The following is a 20,071-nucleotide window of genomic DNA, read 5'->3' on the forward strand; positions in this document are numbered from 1 at the left end:
TATTAAACATGATATCTACTCTATGAAATGCTCTACTGTCTTGAGCTGTACTGGATCTCCGTAGTGGAAACAATGTTGATACCCTTGGCTGCGTCCTCCTGAGAGTATGAGTGAGTTCGCACCTTGGGGTTGTAAGAATAAGGAAATGGCTGTCTCGGCACAGAAACCTGGACAGTATGGCCACCATCTTCTGCGGTAGGCCGAGGCCAGAGCTTAGCTTCGTCGTCATCTCCAATCTTTCTCCCCGACTCGGAGTCATCTCCAGACTCGAGTTCGATAGCATTGGATTGCCTGCGGCTAAGCTGTCGTCTACTCCTGAGGGCATGCGATCCCTTTGTTGTATTGTGGGAAGGACCGCCGTAGCTGGCGCCGAGAGAGCTGAAGATTCCAGGGATGCACTTCTTGAAGAATGGCTTCAAGGAGCTGGCGGAGGCACAGATGATGCAGCCGGTGAGCTCTGCGTACATCCAGCACAGTTCATAAGCCAGACCCCAGGTATAGTTGGCGCTGCTGAAAAGCTTGATGGTGAGAACGCAGTTGTAGATGGCAACAATTATGACACTTCGACAGTTAGCATAGTTCAAAGATGAAGCTCAAATCTCGACTCACAATCCACCTGTCGTAAACAGAAGCAGCAATGACAGCTTTTGACGTCGAGGAATTTGAAGCGGGATGACAATCCGAAGAGGAAGAAGCAAGATGACGAGATCCATGACAACGTTGGCAACCGACGCCGCCAAGAAGAAGCCAAACTTGTCGACACACTTTCCTGTAGCCATGGCGACAAGGTCCCAGGAGGCCTTGATGGGTTGACAGCCAAAGAGACTGATCATGGCGTAGACGACAGCGTACGTGATGAAGAGACCGGCCAAGACTTGGACGATTCTGCGAAAGGTTCTTTCAGGGCAGAGGCGGAGATAGAAGAAGAGCAACGAGATCTTGGCCAGATCTGAAGAGAGCATGTAGAAGATGTTGACGGGGATGGTCCACTGGGGTTTGTTAGCAACTGGCGATGACAGTGGGTATGTGTGAGAGTGTACCTTGAGCAAGATCTGGTACTTGGCCTGTGAGACCTGCCAGAAGTTGATGCCGCAGCCACCTTGGGCAACCACTATGCATGGTTAGTACTCCATCACCAAGTCGGCATGGCTCAATACTTACTCCCCATGGTACAGGCATAGAACATCCAACACGAGAACAAGGCTGCGCCAGTGAGGTCTGCACAAAGTCAGCGATGAAACCCACAGTAAATTTTGAGATGCAACTCACAATCATCCAGACGCAATGTGTTGTTCATGATCCCAACTCGCGTATAGATTCGCAACCCGTAAATAACGGACCCAAAAGCGAACAAGACGGCGCCGATGACCACCTGGGCCGGCGCCATGGATCCAGCAGCCCACCTGTCCTCGCCCTCAGGCGGAGGCATCATGTAGACGGTGTCAGACATTGTGTCGAACGCTCAAATCGGGGCTTGTCGGACTCGTATTGTCGTGGATGAGGTTCGTTGGCGACCAGGCCTCGTTTTCAACGTTTCGCTTCACCGGGCAAACATTCTCATGGATTACCTGCACCCTTCTAATAAGGATTCAGCTGGGAAGGATCTGCACGTAGATATCTCTTTTCACCCTCTGTGAAAAGACAGGTCAGGAGCTTTCTTTACTTTTGGTTCCTCACTCCACCTGACCCAGTGTCAAGGATGTTCTTACATCTACAAGACATTCCCCGACGCAGGCACAAGGTCTTGAAATAAACCAGGTTCTGCAGCAGCTTCGCCACCTTGGCATAATCACCCAATTTTTTTCTTCAACTGCCGGCAGATGAGTAGTTTCGTTGCTCTCCTGGCAACATTGACGAAGGATGTAACCTCGGGTTCTCCAGACCCAACGGCAGTTATTTCACATCGAGTGTTGCAGCCGTTGTTTTCTTTTTGTATAGTATCCAATGTTGGTGCTGACCAACGGCCACGTAGGATGGAGAAATCCACGGTGGCCAGGCTGTGGAAACCAAACGGAGAGCTGAGACTCGTGGCCCTCTTGGCTGCAACCGTTTTCAGGGGCCATTGCTTGGCACGTCGAAGCAGATCTCTTCCTTTGACCATCTTGAAGAATCATGTTTTCTTTTGCCATGACAAATGGCTTACCAGTTGCATGACTGTGGTCCACATTAACAGGGGTGCAAGCATGAGGGAGGATTCCCATTGTGTTCAGAGACATCCCGCAGCATGGTTTGCCCCTTGCAGCGAGCCCGACAAGATGGGATTCCTTTCGTCTGTAGATACTCTTTTGAGAGCTGGGCTTTCTCAATGTGAACTGATTTCGGGGAATTCCCCTATTGACGGTTTGCCGATCTTGCCTGAATCGTGTGTCGAGCAGGGTATGCGAGTCTTGTCCACAATAAGCAGGGGCTAGGCCGGGAATATGTGGACGTATTCATTGGTCTATTACCGAGCGAGCCTTCGCCAACAAGTTTCAGTAATAAATCTGATAGCTCCTCGCGAACCGGCTCCAGCAGGTCTTTCCAAAAGGATAGCTCTGCGAGGCGATCATCACTTCATAACCGATCGATTCGCACCATCACTTGTAATACGAGGTTAGACATGATTATTCCGCCTATGCTTGTTCTCGACCACTGTGGTACTGTCATGGCATTCACGATATGTCACTTTTTTCTTTTGGTGAATTTCTTTATGCCTCGTTGTTTAGCGCTCTTGTCGCAACACATCTATTCGCTGGTCTCGCGACCCATTTCCTGTGAGGGTCTTTTGCCCTCCAACCGAGAATTTTTCTTAAAAAGAAAGCGGAAAACGTGGTGGGAAAAGCAAACACTCTTATCCATGCCAAGATGCCCCCGCAACGGAGCCATCTACAAGCTTCAACTGGCTGGAAGCAATTCCGTTATCAGCGGAAACCCCGAGACAATCACGGTTCGGACCGAGCGGAGAGGGAAAACCGTTGCCTCCCGCAAGCGCTAATGCCAGTATCTCGCCATGAGCTCGTGGGTTTTCACTATAAAACAAAGAAACGTTGCGAGCATGCAACTTGGAGCCAACACGATATGTACTGCATAAAGCCCAGCGTTGGTCGGCAGTCTTTTTTCTCTTCCGAGCAGTCACATGGATCATTAACCGTTGCTGCACCTTTCCCCTGCGTGCCCTGCTGCGTTCTTTTTGCACTCCGCCGAAATGCGACTTGACAATTTTCTTACCGGTGGAGATTTCATAACCCGAGATCACGACCCGAGACCAAGGCAGAATCTCCTGGCCAAGATTTGGTGAAACGATCTTCTCTGCAGGTCCATTAAGCGATGGAACGCGACGCGATGATCTTGACCAGCGTCGTGGGCTCACTCCGAGGGAAGAGTAAACCCGCGATTCGTGGTGGACCCTCGCCCAGAGAGGACATTAGTCAAGATGGCAAGGATCCGACTCCTCATTCTGGGTCTCCGGACATGGAGTTTGCGTTACTTGGTAGCTGGGCCATGTGAAATGTGAGGGTATCATGCGGTGTTTTGATTCCCCTGAATCCCCATGGCACCACTAGGTTGATCAAGGGAGCAACCATTCGCTCGTCCCGCAAAACGTGGATATAAATCCATCACAAAGCCCTAGCACTCTATGCATCATCTCAGACACACATTCCCAACTTTAAATTCACCCACTTCTCAAAATGGCAGAACAGTACCCCTTCAAGAACAAGGTCATCGCCGTGACTGGCGCTAGCCGTGGAACTGGCCTGTCCCTCACCCGCTATCTGCTTGTTCGGGGTGCCAAGGTCTCCATGGCCGCAACCTCGGAGGAGAACTTGAAGAAGGCGGTTGCTGAGATTAAGAGGGATATCCCTGATGTTGAGGACAGGGTCATCAGTTTTCCTGTCAACGTCACCAACCCCACGGACGTGGAGAACTGGATCAACGCGACAGTTGAGAAATGGGGAATGTTGGACGGTGCTGCTAATGTGGCGGGTGAGTTGCTTGCGGTGCATGTTTGATCTACTACTGACGGCCGCAAAGCGAGGATGAACAAGAGCATTCATCCTATTGAGGACCTCGACCTCGAGGAACTTAAGGAGATGCTAGACGTCAACGTAATTGGCACTTTCAACAGTATCAAGTACGAGATGAAGAACATGAAGCCTGGAGGTAGTATCGTCAACTGTGGCAGCCAGCAGGTCAAGTACGCCTCTGGAAACATGGGGGCGTACGCAGCCTCCAAGAACGCCATCCGCGGCCTCAGCCAGGTTGCTGCGTACGAGGGTGGAGCCAAGTACCCCAAGAACCCCATCCGAGTTAACCTCTTGTGCCCGTATGTACCTTGCATCTCTCGTTTGTTTTGCTTACTGACCGTTGTATCAGGGGATGTATCGATACGGACATGATCCGCCAACCTCTCCACCTTCCCAACGGTGGTGGAACATGGACCATGACCGAGGGTGATCATCTTACGTCGATCATCAAGCGTTACTCCAAGCCAGAAGAGATTGCCGCTTCAATTGCCTTCCTCCTTGGTGACGAGAGCAAGTTTGTGACGAAACAGGAATGGTATGTGGATGGTGGGTGGATGGAGGCAAACTACGTGGCATAATCCAGGCATTCCGTTATAACAGATATTTAATCATACTCGTAAAACGACCTATCGCTTGCAGAATTTCATTTTGGCAAGGCTGAGGGGGTTGAGATAAACTTTAGTGTATGAATGTCCACCCGGGAGAGCCACGCGGCCCGAATCAAGTCGTTAGGGCTGACCCCTTACAGGGGCAGATCGAACTTGGGAATAAACTGGGGAGCCCCTTGTTTGTAATGCGAAAAGATTAATCAGAAGGGAGCACGGGATGCCACTTTGGGTCTGAGGAGTCCACGTGGATACCACTTGGGAAGAGTATCGCCTACCCGAGAGCCGGGGACGACAAGCCTTCTAACTGTCTGTGTGGTGCTCATTCTCTTGATTTCAATGTGATTTTGGGCTTGTAAATAGAGTTTTCACAAAGTTAGTCACTCTCAGTGCAGTGTAATCAACCTGTGGCAGGCGGAAATGCAACTGAGTGTGCTTCGTATTCCGAGTCTGTTGAACACAGGGCGCCCTTGGTTCATCAACTTTTCCCTTCCCATTCAAGAACTTCAACTTCAGGGTAAAACTAGAGACTTCAATACCACCACTTAGACTTTGCTGCCTTGATCGCGTTCAAAATACCCGAGTAGGCCGGCTTCTTCTGGAACTCCTCATCCCACACCAAAGCAGCGCCCTCACCCTGGAAGGTGCTAGGAATCCACGAATACTTGTCCGAAACTCCCTGCCCAAAGTCAGTATCTTAACAAGTAGAATTTTGGAGAGACTCGTACCCAAAGCGTGATGCCGATACACTTCTTAACGGCCATGCAAGACTCCACGACTCGCCGGTAGGCTTTGGACTGCTCCTCGAGCTTTTCCTTGGTCGCAGGTGTCTTCATGCGGATGTCAACCTCAGTGTACTCAACAAAAACTCCAAGATCAGTGAATTTCCTCAAGGCTCCTTCGAGGGTCTCGCGTGAGGGAGTAATGGTTGGCTGAGTTGGCGTGGGCTCCACAACGAGATGTCCCTGCAGACCAACACCGTCAATCTTGACGCCGTAGGATTGAACGAGCTTGACGATGCGCGCTGCTCCGACTGTCTTGGCATTGTTATACTCAAGGTTGTAGTCGTTGTACCAAAGCTTTGCATTCGGATCTGCCTTGGCAGCGAGGCGGAAGGCCATCGGGATGTAAGCTTCTCCAATGGTCTTGTACCAGACGGTCTGGCGGTAGCTGCCGTCCTCATTGAGAGCTGGTCCAAGTTAGCAAAACGCAAATTAACTGGATGACATGACTTACCTTCGTTGACAACGTCCCAATGAGTACACTTTCCCTTGTACCTGCCAGCAACCGTGTTGATGTGATCCTCCATGATCTTGACCAAAGTCTGGTTGTCAAAGTTACCAGCCTCAACCCAAGGAGCAAGCTGACTATGCCAGACAAGAGTGTGGCATCGAAGGTCCTTGTTGTTGTTGACGGCGAAATTGGCATGTTGATCAGCAGAGCCAAAAGTGAACTCGCCACGCCTTGGCTGGACAGACTGCCACTTCATGGCATTCTCGGGAGTGATGGCACCAAATTCCGATGGACCCTTGATGATGTCTTCCGTGCGTGAGTCGCTGCCGAGAGTGAGGGCTGTGCCGACATGCTGCTTTCCTTTGGCCTTGATGGCGCTATCGAGACCTTGGGCTCTGTAGAGAACTGTTTGTTAGGCTGATGGTCGACCCTGCGCACATTGGACTTACGACTTTGGCCTACCAAGAGCCTCGCCGGCGATGGCCAGGGTCAAGAGGGCTGTCTTGAAAAGCGAATGCATGGTAGAAGTAGAAGCCGATGTTGAGACAGTGATGAAGTCGTCTAGGACATGAGATGTGGAGGTCAGCTACCTCTATATATAGTAAAATAGGCTAGTGAAAACGCAATCATTGAAACAGGGCATCTTTGTAGTGTTCCAAGGTGTGATCGATCTGCCGATATCAGAAAGGTGCGCGGAAGTTACATCCAATTACCGAATTGGGACTGATGGAGGAGGTTCCGTTCTCCAAGACGCACAATTCAGGAACGCTTCATTTACCCAGCTAATGGCAATGGACCGGTTAAATGAGTGCTTGGCCGACGGACCTACCCCGCGTAGCCAGCTGTTCATAGCTCACATGGCTCATCTTGGCTAAATAGCATTCTTAGACTAAGTCACTGGATGTGTGTTTCAAGTGAAGCTGGTGCTACTTTACTCCAATATGAGAACGACGGTTGAAGGTGAAGTCTATCGCTCAAACGCGAGTGGGTGGCTTTTGAGGACCAAGGTAGTCATAATAAGGTTATCTTAAGGAGAAAAACAATAGCCAAATTTGTGATTGCAGATCAGGCACTTCAAGGAGGCCATTGTCACCTTCCCCGCACCGGATTGGCGGTCCGTCCTTTGGACATACGATGACTTTGTGGCTTCATGCCTCTTTTACCCGCTTGGTATAGAGCACGGAATATTTACGGCAGAGAATAGAACATTGGGTAGCCAAAGGATGGGAATTTTGAATGGAACCATGCACACTGAAACGGCCTGTAAAAATGAGAAAGGTCAAGTGATGTCAAGTTATTATCCACAAGCTAAGCCAAAACCAGAGCAAAAGTCCATAGCCTAATCTCCATACAAGCGCCCAAACTCGGGAGACTGCCGAAGATCCATGTGGCCGAGTTTACTTGGCAATCACAAGCTTGCCATCGGGGTTGTGGTTAATGACAACAGCGGGGCCACGGACAGTAAAGTCGACAGCCAGGGGCTTCTTGGGAAGCTTGGCAACATCCAGGAGCTCTCCAACCTGGAAGACACTGCCGTAGGTGACGTAGTAGGTGTTGACGGGCTGGATCTGGTACTGGTTGCCGGGCTCAGGCTTGAAGGTGGCAGTGGGGACGCTGGAGGCGCCGTCAGGAGAGCTGGCGAGTCCGATGAAGAAGTTCCCTGTTTTTCTTGTGGTTAGCATGAAGGAAATTCATTGGGAGAAGACGATACTCACGCTCAGTAGCAACGTCAAGGGTAAAGTCGTTGCCAGTGTCAACCTCATAGGCATTGTTCCAAGCCGACGACTCAGCCGGAGCCTTCTCAAAAGAAGGAGTCACGCCGTTAACAACAGACATGTTGAGAGTAGTTCCCGGGACATCACTGTCATCACCGGCCTTGGTGCCAAGTGTAACACCGCGAGTCTGCGTGATGGACACCTTAGCACCGGCCTTCTCGCCACCCCTCCAGGTGCCGACGATGGCGTAGTACCGCTTCCACATCTCGAACTGAGCAATGGCTCCGTCGGGAGTGGCCTCGGCGACTTGGTAGATGTTGCTCCAGATGGAGGACTTGACTACGCCCACGATATCGGGCTTCTCACTGAAGAGATTGTAGTTTTGGGGAGAACCGGTTCGGTTGTTGATGATGATGGTGTACTTGTTGGACATGTTGGCGATAGTTTTGGGGGTGGGTTGTGTTGAAGATGGAGTAGTATAGAGTTGAGTAGATAAGAGTGTTTGAGTGATGAGTGCTTGAGTTGTTGTTCGTCTTGGGTGATCAGATCGACCTTTATATACCTTTTTTTGGGGCACCTGAGCCAAGATATTCGCAACCTGTACTTGGGAGCGCGCAATTGCTGTTTCCATGCTGACTCTCAGCCTCTGAGTTTGTTGCCCGAAATTGATGGCATCGCCGAGGCGTCATCCGCTTGAACGCAGCGCTACTCAAAGAAACCACATCCTACTCAGATAGTCGGATATGTGACGCTGGTGAGCAACGCAACTCAGTGGTTCACTTAGCGCCCATCGCGCGGTACGGTCCGACGTGAGGCGGGCTGAATGGACCTGATCTAACCGTGTCCGGTGGACTATGATACATGTGCCGAGGGGGAGCTGCAGGAGTAAGAGCTAGTGAGGTCAATTTCGATCACGTTCCTCCTAGCTGCGGGAGGCGTTCTCAGCCCCGAGGAGAAAATATCACTGGCTGATGGTGATTCACCTACAGGAGACACTCCTAATGATGTGTTGGTATACACGGTGTTTAGGGCTGAACAACTATTGCTTACTGTCTCAACTCTCAGCCAGCCTTGGCGACACACTAAGCAAGCCAGACTTCTTATCACGGCGTCTTTTCCAATCCTCAACTCTAGTCAACTCTCCTCCTGCATCATCCATCACAAACGCGGCCACGCCGAGACATGCCGAATGGCGTCGTCGTTAACTCGAACGGTGCAGCGCACCATCACCATCACCAATACCTCGGGAAGCACCCAGTCCTACGCCCTCTTCGCAGCCGCCCCAGCCGTCACTCCTGCCGTCTCCTCCATCAGCAACAACATCATCCTAGTCCTGCGCGGCGTGGCTAGCTCCTCAGGCCAAGCTTACTTCACCCTCCCCAAGGAGCCACTCTACGCCGTCTGTGGCATCATCTACGGCGGTGAATCGACTGTTGAGAGCCAGGTTGAGGTTCTGGACTCGCGGCCGATAGAGACGGGACGCATGTCAGATGATGGGGTTCCAGTGGCGGGCACTACGTTGGAGATGATTCTGCGCAAGGGGACGCCGAATTTTGCCAATCGACCGGATATTCAGCCCACCGGCAAGCAAGACTGCTTCTGCATTCGGACGAGCAGTGAATTCACTCATAGTGAAGCTCGTGCCGGTAAGTTCTAGACTCCGCGGCCCTTGCATCATATTGCATCTCATAATGGATGTCCCCGCTGACCAATGTGCCCAGGTGACTTTGTTATTGGCATTTCTCTCTTCAAAAAGTTGTCGCGCTATTTTGGTCCATTCGCGACATTCCGTCCCGCGCCTGGGATGGAGTACCAGATTCAGCCGCTGAACCGATACTACCTCGCAGTCGGCGATTATCCCGTTCGCTCACGCACACTGGAGGGTTTGGAGAGGCGTAGCTGTCTCGTCGATTTTGATCAGCTGGAGTTGGATGACGTGCAGATTCACCATAATGAACATGGTCGCCTGACAGTAAAGTCGGATTTCAACGAGGATTAACGGCACTTGTTACGTACACGCGAGCTATGCGATGATTAATTCAGGCCCAACTTTGATATGGAATATCCCTCAGCTAATTACGTACACAACCTTAACCCCGCCGATTCCCCTCAAGGTTGTGTCCCATGCGCTCTGTCTCCATCAGGACAGGATGATAGATGATTTCATCCAACGCCGCATCCAAAGTCCTTGCATTCGTGATCAACCAAAGCCCGGGGGTCTCGCAGTCCCACTGATAGTAGTTGTTATTGGCATCCTTCAGAAGAAACTTGGTGCCTTTGCGAATCACTGGCTGAAGACCATGGATGTTGTAGCTCATAGACAGGTTAGACGTTGCCGGGTCAAAGTAGGTGCCGAGCTCCATGACTTTCTCGTCGTTGGTCCATTCAAGAGTGAGATCTGAGAGGTTCTCCACTCTGACGACTGCATTCACAGGCTTGGCAGGCTGCGAACGGGTGCCCCGTGGGATGCGTCGCGGTGGCGGGGCTCCAGCTGAAGGAGCACCAGCTTCATCCAAATCTGCCGTCATTCTTAGTGTGTTTGGGCCTGCGAGCCGAGTCAGCCACCTTTCTTCATCGGTGTTCTTTCTCTTACCTTTGGCTTGGTGTAGCGAGCTGGGTTATCGTGTGAGAGTAGCTTGTCCGGGTTGACTGGAAGACAGTTGGAGTTGCTCGAAGGATAACCAAGCCGTCAAATGGGCAGATATACTCGGATCCCTCACATAAGTAAGCACTTAAAAGTCTAGACTGAGATAGAAATAGAGGTTGCAGTCGAATGTGACCTGGTGTGGCTGGCTGGGATGAGCACAACAGGAGGTCAGCAGCCACAGTCTCTTCCATCCCACGCTCTCATGGCCTAGACTGGATATGACACTGGGTGGCGGTACGCTATTGTCTACTTATGGCTGGCTGAACAAAACATGAGCCAGGTTCTCCCCGCATTGCGTCTATAATGGCCGCAATTATGCAGCCCTGTGGAAGCACCACCTATTTTGGAGTAGTCGGTGCGCCATCCATCACACTCTGAGACATTGGGCCTCCTAGCCCTTGTATGGTCATGTTATCAAACTTGTATTTGAAATCGTCCGTGGTTATCAACGATCAGAAAGATATACGCCAGTCAGATTGTACACAAATAGCTCATCAATTACTGCCATACTCCCGCTGGTCTGAGCAGTTCCTCAAGCTTTGCCCGCGCTGTCTTTTCTTCTCCCCCAAAGCCAATACCAAGTCTAGTTCAACAATCATGGGTGCCAATATCGACTGGACTGGCTTTTCTGCCTTTTCCAACACTCTAAGTGTTGCTTCTTTATCCACACAACAAACAGGCCCTACCCTTCAAACCAATGTTGCTGCAGCGGCCGCCAGGTTTCGCGACTGGATTGACGATGTCCGCAACAATCCTCAAGGACACGGATTCTCCAACGCTCCAGTCAACTACGCTGGAGCTGTTGTGCGTCTCCTTAACACCTTCTTTCCCGCCAATGCTCGACCTGTCCTTTTCAGCACAGGCAATCCACCGCCAACCGTGGGAGGGCAGCCCATCATTCAACCTGTCATGGTTCCCTTTGGGGCAGCTCCAAACGTGCAGATGGGCATCGCCGACGGCGCGTCTGCTCTGGGCTACTTGTTCAGCGTCGTGTCATACCCTCAGAACCTACAGCCTACCTGGCAGAACTACTTTCTTCCATTGACGGTGCTCTATGCCTGGTCTGTCTACTTGGCATACATCAACTATGACCCGAACATGCCCCTAAACATCGACGCTGTTCCCAACATGTCATGCATCATGTACCTACCGCGTGGCAATGACCCTCCTTACTTCTTCTTGGGTCACACCAAAGCAAGGGCGGCCACCAACCCCAACGACTTTGCAAATGACAAGAGAGACAATATGAATTGTCTCCATTACCGCGGTGGCCAGATCCAGGCTGCCGCTCGCACAGGTGGCCGACCACCCCTGCCAAACCTCAACGTCGAGGTAATTGAGCAAATGAAGAGTTCTTTCTTCGAGATTCTGCCAGGGGCAGTTGGATTCGATCCCATCGTGGAAGACTTTCGTAACCCAGTCTTCGATGCTTTTGCCAATGCACCCGGAGGAGCGACAGCCTTGAGAGATGTCCAGCAAGTACTGATGAACGAGATCAGGGATGAGTACGTGGCTCTGAACACGCCCATGACTTGGAATCCCAACAATATTGCTTCCGCGAAACGATTCTCGCACACACGCACACGGAATGAGATGCGACTCGCGGTTACCAATCTCATAACCGCGCATCTGGCAAATCAAAACACCCAACAGCAGTGGATCGCTGTTCTTACAGCTTACATCGGCCCAAAGATCCTTGTTCCCCCAATACCGAACCTCAACCCCTTATTTGTCATCAACCAACTCGTACCGATCCCGCCTATAGCCCAACAGACCATCACCGCGGTTGCTACTGCCTTCTACAATCAGCATCAAGCTGCTTTGGACATCAAGGTGAGCAAGGTAGCTCAACTATGCCAAGGCAATTCAACACCTGGCCTTGTTGGCGCGACTGATGTTGCTCGGGAGCAAAAGTGGATCAATAAGTTCCGCAAGGACATCACGGACGACTATGGCAGATGTGCCGAGACCCTCCCTGCCTATGGCGTTTCGTAAGTCCATCTTTCTTATGATGAGATGGGAGAGCTTTTAGTTAACCACGCACAGGAACCTTTTCTATCCACAAACGTTTGTGACCGCCACCGCTGGTCCCAACGTAAGAGGATTCGCCCTCGAGACGAGAAAGGTGGGCAAAGGCGCGGCAGAACTGAACGCATTCGCCACCAACTTTGACACGAATGCAATGGATGCAATCTCTCAAACTCAAGGCTCTGTCTATCGTCTGCCTTGTGCTCAGTTCTGTGCGACCATGCTGGAACACGTACAGATGCGTGATACCCCTCAAAAGCAAAATGCTTACGATATCGATATGCGCGCCACACCAAGAACAGTAGCACTGCCTCCTGCTTAGCATTAGAATACACAAACTAGTTCTCTGATGTCTAATCTTTGGTGACATAAATCTAAGGTGCAAAGAGCTTTGCCAATTCCTCAGCGCTCACGTTTCCACCGCTCAAGATAATCCCTGCATCCCACCCATCCTCTCCCGCCTCTCGTTCCACCATGGCCCTGAACTCCTCATTGAACAAGACAACAGCCAGCGGAACTGCAGCGCTGGGCTCCACGAAAAGTTTCATTCGTTCCAGGATAAGCCTCGTAGCTTCGAGAATCTGGTCCTATCACAGCATACATGGCCTTGACGAGCTTCCTCTCGTATATAACACTTCAAGGAAGGGGTCCGACGACACCGATTAAGTCATCAGCGATGGTACTCGTCTTGGCCCCTGTGATTCTTTCACCTTTGATGAACCCGCGTCGTGCATCATCAGCGCCTTCAAATTCTGGCTCGCAACCAAACACACGAATCGGGGTGCTTTCGCAACTAAGCGCGGTCCCGGACAAGAGGCCACCACCGCTGCAAGGCGCCATAATAGCATCTAGGGTGGAACCAAGCTTTTCGACTTGATATTGGAGCTCGAGACCAGCTGTGCCTGCTCCGAGTATGACGTCGGGATGGTTGAATGGGGGCACGAGCCGCGCACCAGTCTCGGCTGTGATCTTTGCTGCGGTTGCTTCTCTTCCAAACCTTTCACAAAGCGTAACCTTTGCTCCGTAACCTTTTGTGGCGGCGATCTTGTTGGGACGGGTGCCCTAAGATGGTGGTGGAGATGAAATGCACAGCTGTGGTTTAGTTACAGCATTTATCAGCAGCTTTATGATGATAAAACGCGGACCAATTGCGTAATCTCAACAGCTTTGAGTAGCTGTGGTGCCGTGATGCTTCAATCCGCCCAGTCCCTTCTTCGGCATCCTCACAGTTGTTACCGAATGCCGGCTAACGGTGACAACTTGCCGGATGGGATTGTTAACTTGCAATCTAGATTAGATAATTAGTGAGTTGAATCAAATGAAACAGGTCAACACTGTCGAGAGAGCGAAGGCCATGCCACGGATGAGCCAGCCGAGACAAGGATGCTGTAAGCAAGGCAAGCCGTGCTTGACCCGTTGTTGACCAAAGTCGCGGAATGAGGGAGGTTACCGGGCGTGATTGACATGTCAAGCTTCGATCTGAACTTCCAGGGTGTTAGAAAATGTAATATTCTATAGTCAAATACAATGACATGCTTGCTTGCAAGGGAAAGTAGCCGTCTCAGACTGAAACATTGGAAGGGCAAGAGAAGGTAAGTCACTCGGAGGAACAACAGCAATACAATATCAAATATTTAATAAAAGAATGATATCTAAAACGAATGTTTCACACACGCTCCCGGGTCATGTCACATCAATAGTACAATAAGCGAAAGCGTAAAGGGAGGCGCCGGTCCAGCCCAAAGGGCGCCCCCTTTTGTGGAATGCAGCCCGCATTCCAGTCAAACAATAGCCAGTCAGTAGCCCTTTTTTTTCTAGTACGGCTTTTGGCCGACAATGTTTCCTGGTGGGGAATATCGAGCGACGGTGTACCAGCCACCCTTGCCGTCGCTGACGGTCGCGATGCCAATTTTGACGCTGTTCTTCCACACGCACTGAGCTGGGGGGGTGATTAGCAGGTGGGATAGCATTAGAGGACGTGGTTGAAAACTTACTGTAGTGGCCGTACTCGGAAAACTTGCCCTTGGGAATAACCTCGTTCTTGTAGTTCTTTACCTCAGCGAGCCTACCCGCACCATGTTAGTGACGCTCTATGCGCACGATGCAGTCACCTACCAGCCCTGGGTTCCAGCAGTTATGGGATTCTTGTATGTTCCACTCGACCTATAAAGCGTCAGCATGCCTATGCGGTATCAACTTGTCATCAATCTCACCACCCGTATGCCAGATTCTCGCCTTGGTTGGGTCGGTCCTTGCTAGCAGAGTGCGTAAGCTTTCCACTCTTGGCAATCTTCTGAGCCCAAGCCTTGGCGGCGGCCTCAAGCTTGGTGTCCCAGACAAGTGCCTTGACTTTCTTCTTCTGACGAGCCACCGTGTGCAAGCGCAAGCCCTCCTTCTGGTCAGCCGTCAAGGCTCTGGGGAACAGGTTCGACAGGCTTCGCTTGTCGGCGCCGTTCTCAGGTGGAGGACGGTCGGGGTAGTCGTGGACGCTCTTGTCGATGGGATCGATAAAGATCTTGAGCTTTGGTTCGTCAAAGTTGGGGTCTACGGTGACGTCGGCGTCTGCTGTGGCCAATACGTCGGCGTACACGGGCACGCCAATGTTGATGGTAGCAGTCGCCTCAGCGTCAGCGTCAAGGTCCAGAATTGCGCGGTCCTCAGCAGGGGCCGAGTTTGCGCCAGAGATAAGGTGGATCCCCATTATGATGAATGATTGAGCGGATATTGTTGAGAGGAGCATATTGATAGTTGCGTATTTGGATGTTTGGGTGTCTCGCAGACAAAGAGATTGCCAGTGCTTGATTGCAGTCGATAATGTGTATTGCGTTGTTGCTGATGAGAGAAGATGGAATCCAGTGGTGATCAAGCGTTCTTTATATTGCCATCCGGCGTCAATATTCGCCCTTCATCGACACCTTTCCGGCAGACTACGACTCCTCATTTTTCGATAGTTCTTGACGTCTCCGGGAGGGATTCCCCAAACTGTATTACGGATCCAGAACCCTCCGTGGGATCAACGTTCCTGGAAGACCCCTTGTCTCACCCGCCGCCAGCAACGTCGGAATGAGGGAGAGGGAGATCCACCCCTTGTCAACGTTGTCTGCCCTGCGTCATTCCGCACACTTTGTTTGCAGATCAATCAAGTTCTCCAGAGAGTTGGGAACTGTGATCTTCATTGTCAAGATGGTTCAATCTGTGGATAACCTCTAACATGATGTAACAGATATCGCCGCCTGGTGTCATCACGTCCGCCTCAGTCACCCTCGCCACTTGTTGCACAAGACTATCCAGAATTGTTTGAAGTAAATGACTTTTAAATTCCATGCATCAGCGTGATCAAGATGCGCCCAGATCACCTCAGCCCTACAGCATCCTGACCGTTCTCTGCATGTTGTCTCACATTCACATTGTTGCTGAAAGCATCCCCATTCTAGACCTCGCACCACGCACTGCCCCCAGCTTTCCCCATCCATCTCCAACCTAGAGCATCCTCTTCCGAAGCCACCCGCTCCTGATGCAAGGGCCAGGTGTCATCAGGACCCTGCCAAACTCTCTCGTGGTTTTGCATTCCAAAGCGTTTCAGCCAGCCAATAAATTGGACAGCGCAAGCGTAACATCCGCATTTGACCCCATTTCTGAGACTTGCCGTTTCTGGTTTCAATAAATTCCAAGACAAATGCGCTAGGGACCAATCGGATGCATAACGGGGGCGTTGGAGGAATTGTGGCCTGGGGTTGGTTCAACGCAGATGCCCAGGAACAAGCGGCGTGATGACCATCGCTAACTCTAATCAGATCACTTCGTTACTGGCCTGGTGGGAGAGGCTTCAGCTTGGCTGTCCATTCGTCATCAAGATGTTGGGTTGGCCTCAGCTGCCCACTCTTGGTGCTACCTTCTCAGGATGGGTCCTTGACACCTTCAGAACATGAGGAATGATCCAAAACCCAGAATCATGTTCATGTGGACTAACCCAAAGAGCACTCGCTGGTCGTGAAAACCGTTGACCGTAGAGTGCCTGACGTACAAAACGCCTCCAGCACATGAACTAACACTGTCACTTTAACGAGATCCGGGTATCAAGGCGACCAAGCTCTTCTAGATAACGCTTAACGAGGATGACCTCATGCTCGACACTGCCATCGATCTGTCATATCGCCACCAGATATGACTATCCGGGTCTGCTACCACTTACGTGGACCTGGCCATGATCATGCAGATGATCGTTCCGTTTAGGATGTTCACCTTTGACGGGGCTTCTATCACATTGCTGCAACGCCAATCCATATTATGCTTACCTTCCACCCAGGTTCCGATAAGCTTAAAGACACTGGCTTGCCATCATCATCATCACTAAAAGATGGAAACTGGGGCGCAATCGTCATCCATCACTCGACTCCCCGCTTGATCAAGATTATGGTGGCGTGTAGAACATGGAGTGGAAACCGGGAACTTCTTTGACGAGGGGGCAATATGGAAAAGTCCAGGCATTTTCCCGTAGGATGCCATTTTGGATTATGAGGGCAATGGCATCCAGAGGCGTGATGGCACACCTTTTAATATCATCAACAGCCAAGTACGCGCCTAAAATGACACAGGCTGATAAGGCCACAAATCATAATTCGAGAAAGTGATTGAAAAACTAATGATTCACATACGTAGGTAAACAGTCTAATTTCTCTTCCACTCCCCACTCCGATTCCCAAGTGATATCATACTCCTCAACAATGCCCCTCGTGACAAATGCCCACACACTCAACAATCGATCAAACTACACTCAAAATCGCGGTAGGACGAAGTTGGAAGTAAACCAAGGACACTCTGAATATTCATCTTCACGTGCTGGCAGCTCAAGCACCTCCTCCTTGGTCATGTTCCACACACCACGCCACATCCCAACCATCTGCAGAGCTGATTTGCGAAGTCTTCCTGCCCTGTGGCGCTTTGAGAGATCCCAGCCCGACTCTTTATCGAACACGTGGTCTTGCTGGATTGCGAACCCAGGTGGGAGTTCCACCAGGTCCTCGGCCTTTTCCTTGTTCTGTACCTCGCATGGGCTGGTGAAGTTTGGTCGTAGGCCGTAGATGGGAAGATCGGTGAGAGGCCAGTCGAGCTGGCGGTTGACCTGAAGGATCTTCTTTTGAATTGCCTCGGGGTCTAGAGGCGAGTTCCATTTGGAAAAGGTAATGATGTGGTTATTTTCGTTTGTTACCTCGACTCTCACAGTAGGAGGATCGAATTCTGTTTGGTGGATCCAGACATCCAGGTGCGGGATCGAGTCCCAGATGGTGACCCTGTTATTGTAAAGAGTGGCCGGGTCGACGGCTTGAAGGACGTATTCTAAAGCCATTGTTTCGGAGAAGAGAATGGCAGCAGCGCCCATAAAAATTAGGGCCCGAAGGCTGGAACCAATCTTAGAGATCATGATTGACTTGGGTAACTACAGTTGTTGTGATGATTGGCGACCGTGTCGAAGGTGGTTGTAGTTGTAGTGGTGGTTTTTGAAGGAGGAAGTGACAGTGATGGTATTGAAAGTGATTAGAAAAGGGAAAAAGAGAAGCCCTGGTCGCAATGGGATGTGGTGCTATTTATGTGTGTCTGTTCAGCAATCCAACGCCCAGGCAGAAGGAATAAGTAAACAAACAATTTATGATTGCCGGTGGTCATGCATAACGTTTCATGGGAAAGTAAACTGTATTTGCAAAAAGAACCGGCAAGTGCCCTTAACAAAGAGTATACAAAACCTTGTTCAACCTACCAATATTTCCTCTGTCCTACGTAACCGATTTCCTGCCACACGAGCTTGAATCTCTCCAATAGCCCCATGTCGGGCATGAATGTCCTATCAAGAAGCTGAACCACTTCAGTCCATTTCGTCACTTGCATCGAGTCAAAAACCCTCTGCAATCTGTCAATGTACCACGTTCGAGTCTCCACCGACTTTTCCGCTGCAACAGCCCCAACAAAAAACTGCCAGATAGTTGGCTCGACCGAGGAACACAATCTGATATGAGGCTGTGCTAGAGACCGTCTCAGTTCCTCGGCAAGAACACCAAAATCCGTGTCAGGCCTCGATAACCAAGAAAGCAACAAAAAGAGTTGCAGGGCAAAGCGCAAAGTGCGGATGTAATGGTCATCACTTCCCAACACAACCTCCACTTCAAGCTGCAGGCAGTCAACTTGATGTTCAATGTTGAGAATTTCGTTTTTCGACGGAACTTTGGTTGCGTTAAACTCATCAAGTGATTTGCGGAGCTGTAATATGCCGCTGGTTATTCTGGAAACGTCTAGGGACGTTGGGTTATCCTCGTTCCGCAGGGCTTGCATAAGCTTTTCGTGGGAGCCGTTGGTGGACGTGATTGCTTGACCGATCGAGTCGCTATCAATCAGTCAGTTAAATACTGATGTATGTTGGGACAACTTCTTACTAGATGAGAAAGTCGGAGAACCATGATGGAACTCGAGTAATTCCCGCTGCCCGTCTCAGTCTGATCATCTGAGCCAAACCCTGGATATGCACGTCCAAAGCTCTTTCATCACTTGCAAGCCGCTAATCAACAATATGTGAGTAGCCGCAGCAACAAAAAACTCAATTCTAACCTCTCACCTCTGCAAAAGCCAACGTGAACACAGCCCCGAGCATGCCGTCCGACAAGCTAGCGGCAGTGTCGAGTCGTTTGTTGATCATGCTAATAGCCATACACTTTCGTATATCGGCTTCTCGGGACGTCCATGGGCTTCTATGCCTGGGTGTGTACTTGAGGCCAATAGCCATGGACGCCTCGATGAGAGCGGGCTCGGCAAGTAGTTGATCGACCCAGACCGTCTCCCTCTCGGAACCGGGGTAGCCGTAGCCAGCCGGGAAGACGATGGGTCGGAACTCATAGAGCACTAGGCTTGTTAGTTGCATCCCCAAAGTGTGTTTCAAGGTTACTCACAGTAGCTAATCGAATTATGGGGGTCTCTAGAGCGTGTTGACAATAGCATGTCGGAGCCGGGGTCCAAGGAGGGTGCTGTCGGTACTTGGGGGGTGGCTTCATTGCCAGACATGGGCTTCTCCGGCTGAGCTACCAGGTCCCTTTCATGGATCTCTTGGAGGTTCTTTTGCCGTCTTTCCTTGGCAAGCCTCTGTCTTCGCCTGGCAAAATTTGTCTTGGTGATGTGAGCTCTCATCTGCTTCGTCTCCACCACCCCTAAACCAGGGGCATCACTAGTGTTGAGAAATGTCAACTGCAACGGCATGATTAAAGTTCCAGCACAAACAATGAAGTATTTAGCCCAGTTTGAGTGTGAATTCAGAAGAAAAGAAGGAGAGAATCGATCTCGAGGTCCAACACCTGGCTGACCAATACCAGATACCGTGATCCCGAGATGACGGAGATGAAGTGCGGTCTTACCCTTTTAGGAAAATCAGATTGCTTGGCAAAGGTGGAGCCTCGGAGAGGTCGGAGCGGATCAGCCCTGGATTATCACCGACTCCCGATTAGGAAAACAAGATGCTTCAATCATGGCCTATCATTCTGGAGGCGGTTTTTCTATCACTTGTAAAGGCTTTATGATTGTCTAAAAGTTGACTCCATGATATCCCGTCCTTCTTGTATCTGATTGGATGTCCTTGATCTACCCCAGGCGTCAGCATGTGTACCCCATCGCTTGTCCTAATTCCCAGGTCAGGGCTGATTAATAACCCAGCTCGCATATCAACGTTGATGAGGCTGTTCGACGAAATAGGAAAACAAGATAGCGGATAATTCGGGTTCACTTCAAAGCGGTGTTCAAGTCTGACATTGCTAGGCTGGAAAGGATAGCTCTCTTCATCTATAAAACGCTAACTTTTCTACT

General features: G+C 50.7%; 7 protein-coding genes across 7 annotated transcripts; 2 read left to right on the forward strand and 5 right to left on the reverse strand.

Moving 5' to 3' along the window:
• Positions 1-32: 32 nt before the first annotated feature.
• Positions 33-1,450, reverse strand: NCS54_01326500 (Hypothetical protein; the record flags this gene model as incomplete). The annotated part of the gene is made up of 5 exons (XM_053158466.1): positions 33-561; positions 610-989; positions 1,041-1,111; positions 1,162-1,218; positions 1,270-1,450. 5 exons carry the CDS (start codon positions 1,448-1,450, stop codon positions 33-35), a joined length of 1,218 nt encoding a protein of 405 aa, XP_053014441.1.
• Positions 1,451-3,668: 2,218 nt separating this feature from the next.
• NCS54_01326600 (Hypothetical protein) lies at positions 3,669-4,582 on the forward strand (the record flags this gene model as incomplete). Its single annotated transcript, XM_053158467.1, has 3 exons — positions 3,669-3,963; positions 4,012-4,303; positions 4,354-4,582. The coding sequence occupies 3 exons, from the start codon at positions 3,669-3,671 to the stop codon at positions 4,580-4,582; spliced, it is 816 nt and encodes a 271-aa protein (XP_053014442.1).
• Positions 4,583-5,141: 559 nt separating this feature from the next.
• NCS54_01326700 (Beta-xylanase) lies at positions 5,142-6,708 on the reverse strand (the record flags this gene model as incomplete). The annotated part of the gene is made up of 5 exons (XM_053158468.1): positions 5,142-5,288; positions 5,338-5,798; positions 5,846-6,237; positions 6,292-6,403; positions 6,672-6,708. 5 exons carry the CDS (start codon positions 6,706-6,708, stop codon positions 5,142-5,144), a joined length of 1,149 nt encoding a protein of 382 aa, XP_053014443.1.
• Positions 6,709-7,239: 531 nt separating this feature from the next.
• NCS54_01326800 (Hypothetical protein) lies at positions 7,240-7,990 on the reverse strand (the record flags this gene model as incomplete). The annotated part of the gene is made up of 2 exons (XM_053158469.1): positions 7,240-7,502; positions 7,558-7,990. 2 exons carry the CDS (start codon positions 7,988-7,990, stop codon positions 7,240-7,242), a joined length of 696 nt encoding a protein of 231 aa, XP_053014444.1.
• Positions 7,991-8,746: 756 nt separating this feature from the next.
• Positions 8,747-9,556, forward strand: NCS54_01326900 (Hypothetical protein; the record flags this gene model as incomplete). The annotated part of the gene is made up of 2 exons (XM_053158470.1): positions 8,747-9,203; positions 9,279-9,556. 2 exons carry the CDS (start codon positions 8,747-8,749, stop codon positions 9,554-9,556), a joined length of 735 nt encoding a protein of 244 aa, XP_053014445.1.
• A 4,490-nt stretch (positions 9,557-14,046) lies between these two features.
• NCS54_01327000 (SCP domain-containing protein) lies at positions 14,047-14,933 on the reverse strand (the record flags this gene model as incomplete). Its single annotated transcript, XM_053158471.1, has 4 exons — positions 14,047-14,171; positions 14,227-14,297; positions 14,348-14,395; positions 14,446-14,933. 4 exons carry the CDS (start codon positions 14,931-14,933, stop codon positions 14,047-14,049), a joined length of 732 nt encoding a protein of 243 aa, XP_053014446.1.
• A 2,073-nt stretch (positions 14,934-17,006) lies between these two features.
• On the reverse strand, positions 17,007-19,471 carry NCS54_01327100 (Hypothetical protein; the record flags this gene model as incomplete). The annotated part of the gene is made up of 5 exons (XM_053158472.1): positions 17,007-17,631; positions 17,988-18,608; positions 18,658-18,779; positions 18,837-19,120; positions 19,168-19,471. The coding sequence occupies 5 exons, from the start codon at positions 19,469-19,471 to the stop codon at positions 17,007-17,009; spliced, it is 1,956 nt and encodes a 651-aa protein (XP_053014447.1).
• Between the last annotated feature and the right edge of the window lie 600 nt (positions 19,472-20,071).

This window comes from Fusarium falciforme, chromosome 11 (genome assembly GCF_026873545.1).
Source record: "Fusarium falciforme chromosome 11, complete sequence".
Lineage (NCBI taxonomy): Eukaryota > Fungi > Ascomycota > Sordariomycetes > Hypocreales > Nectriaceae > Fusarium > Fusarium falciforme.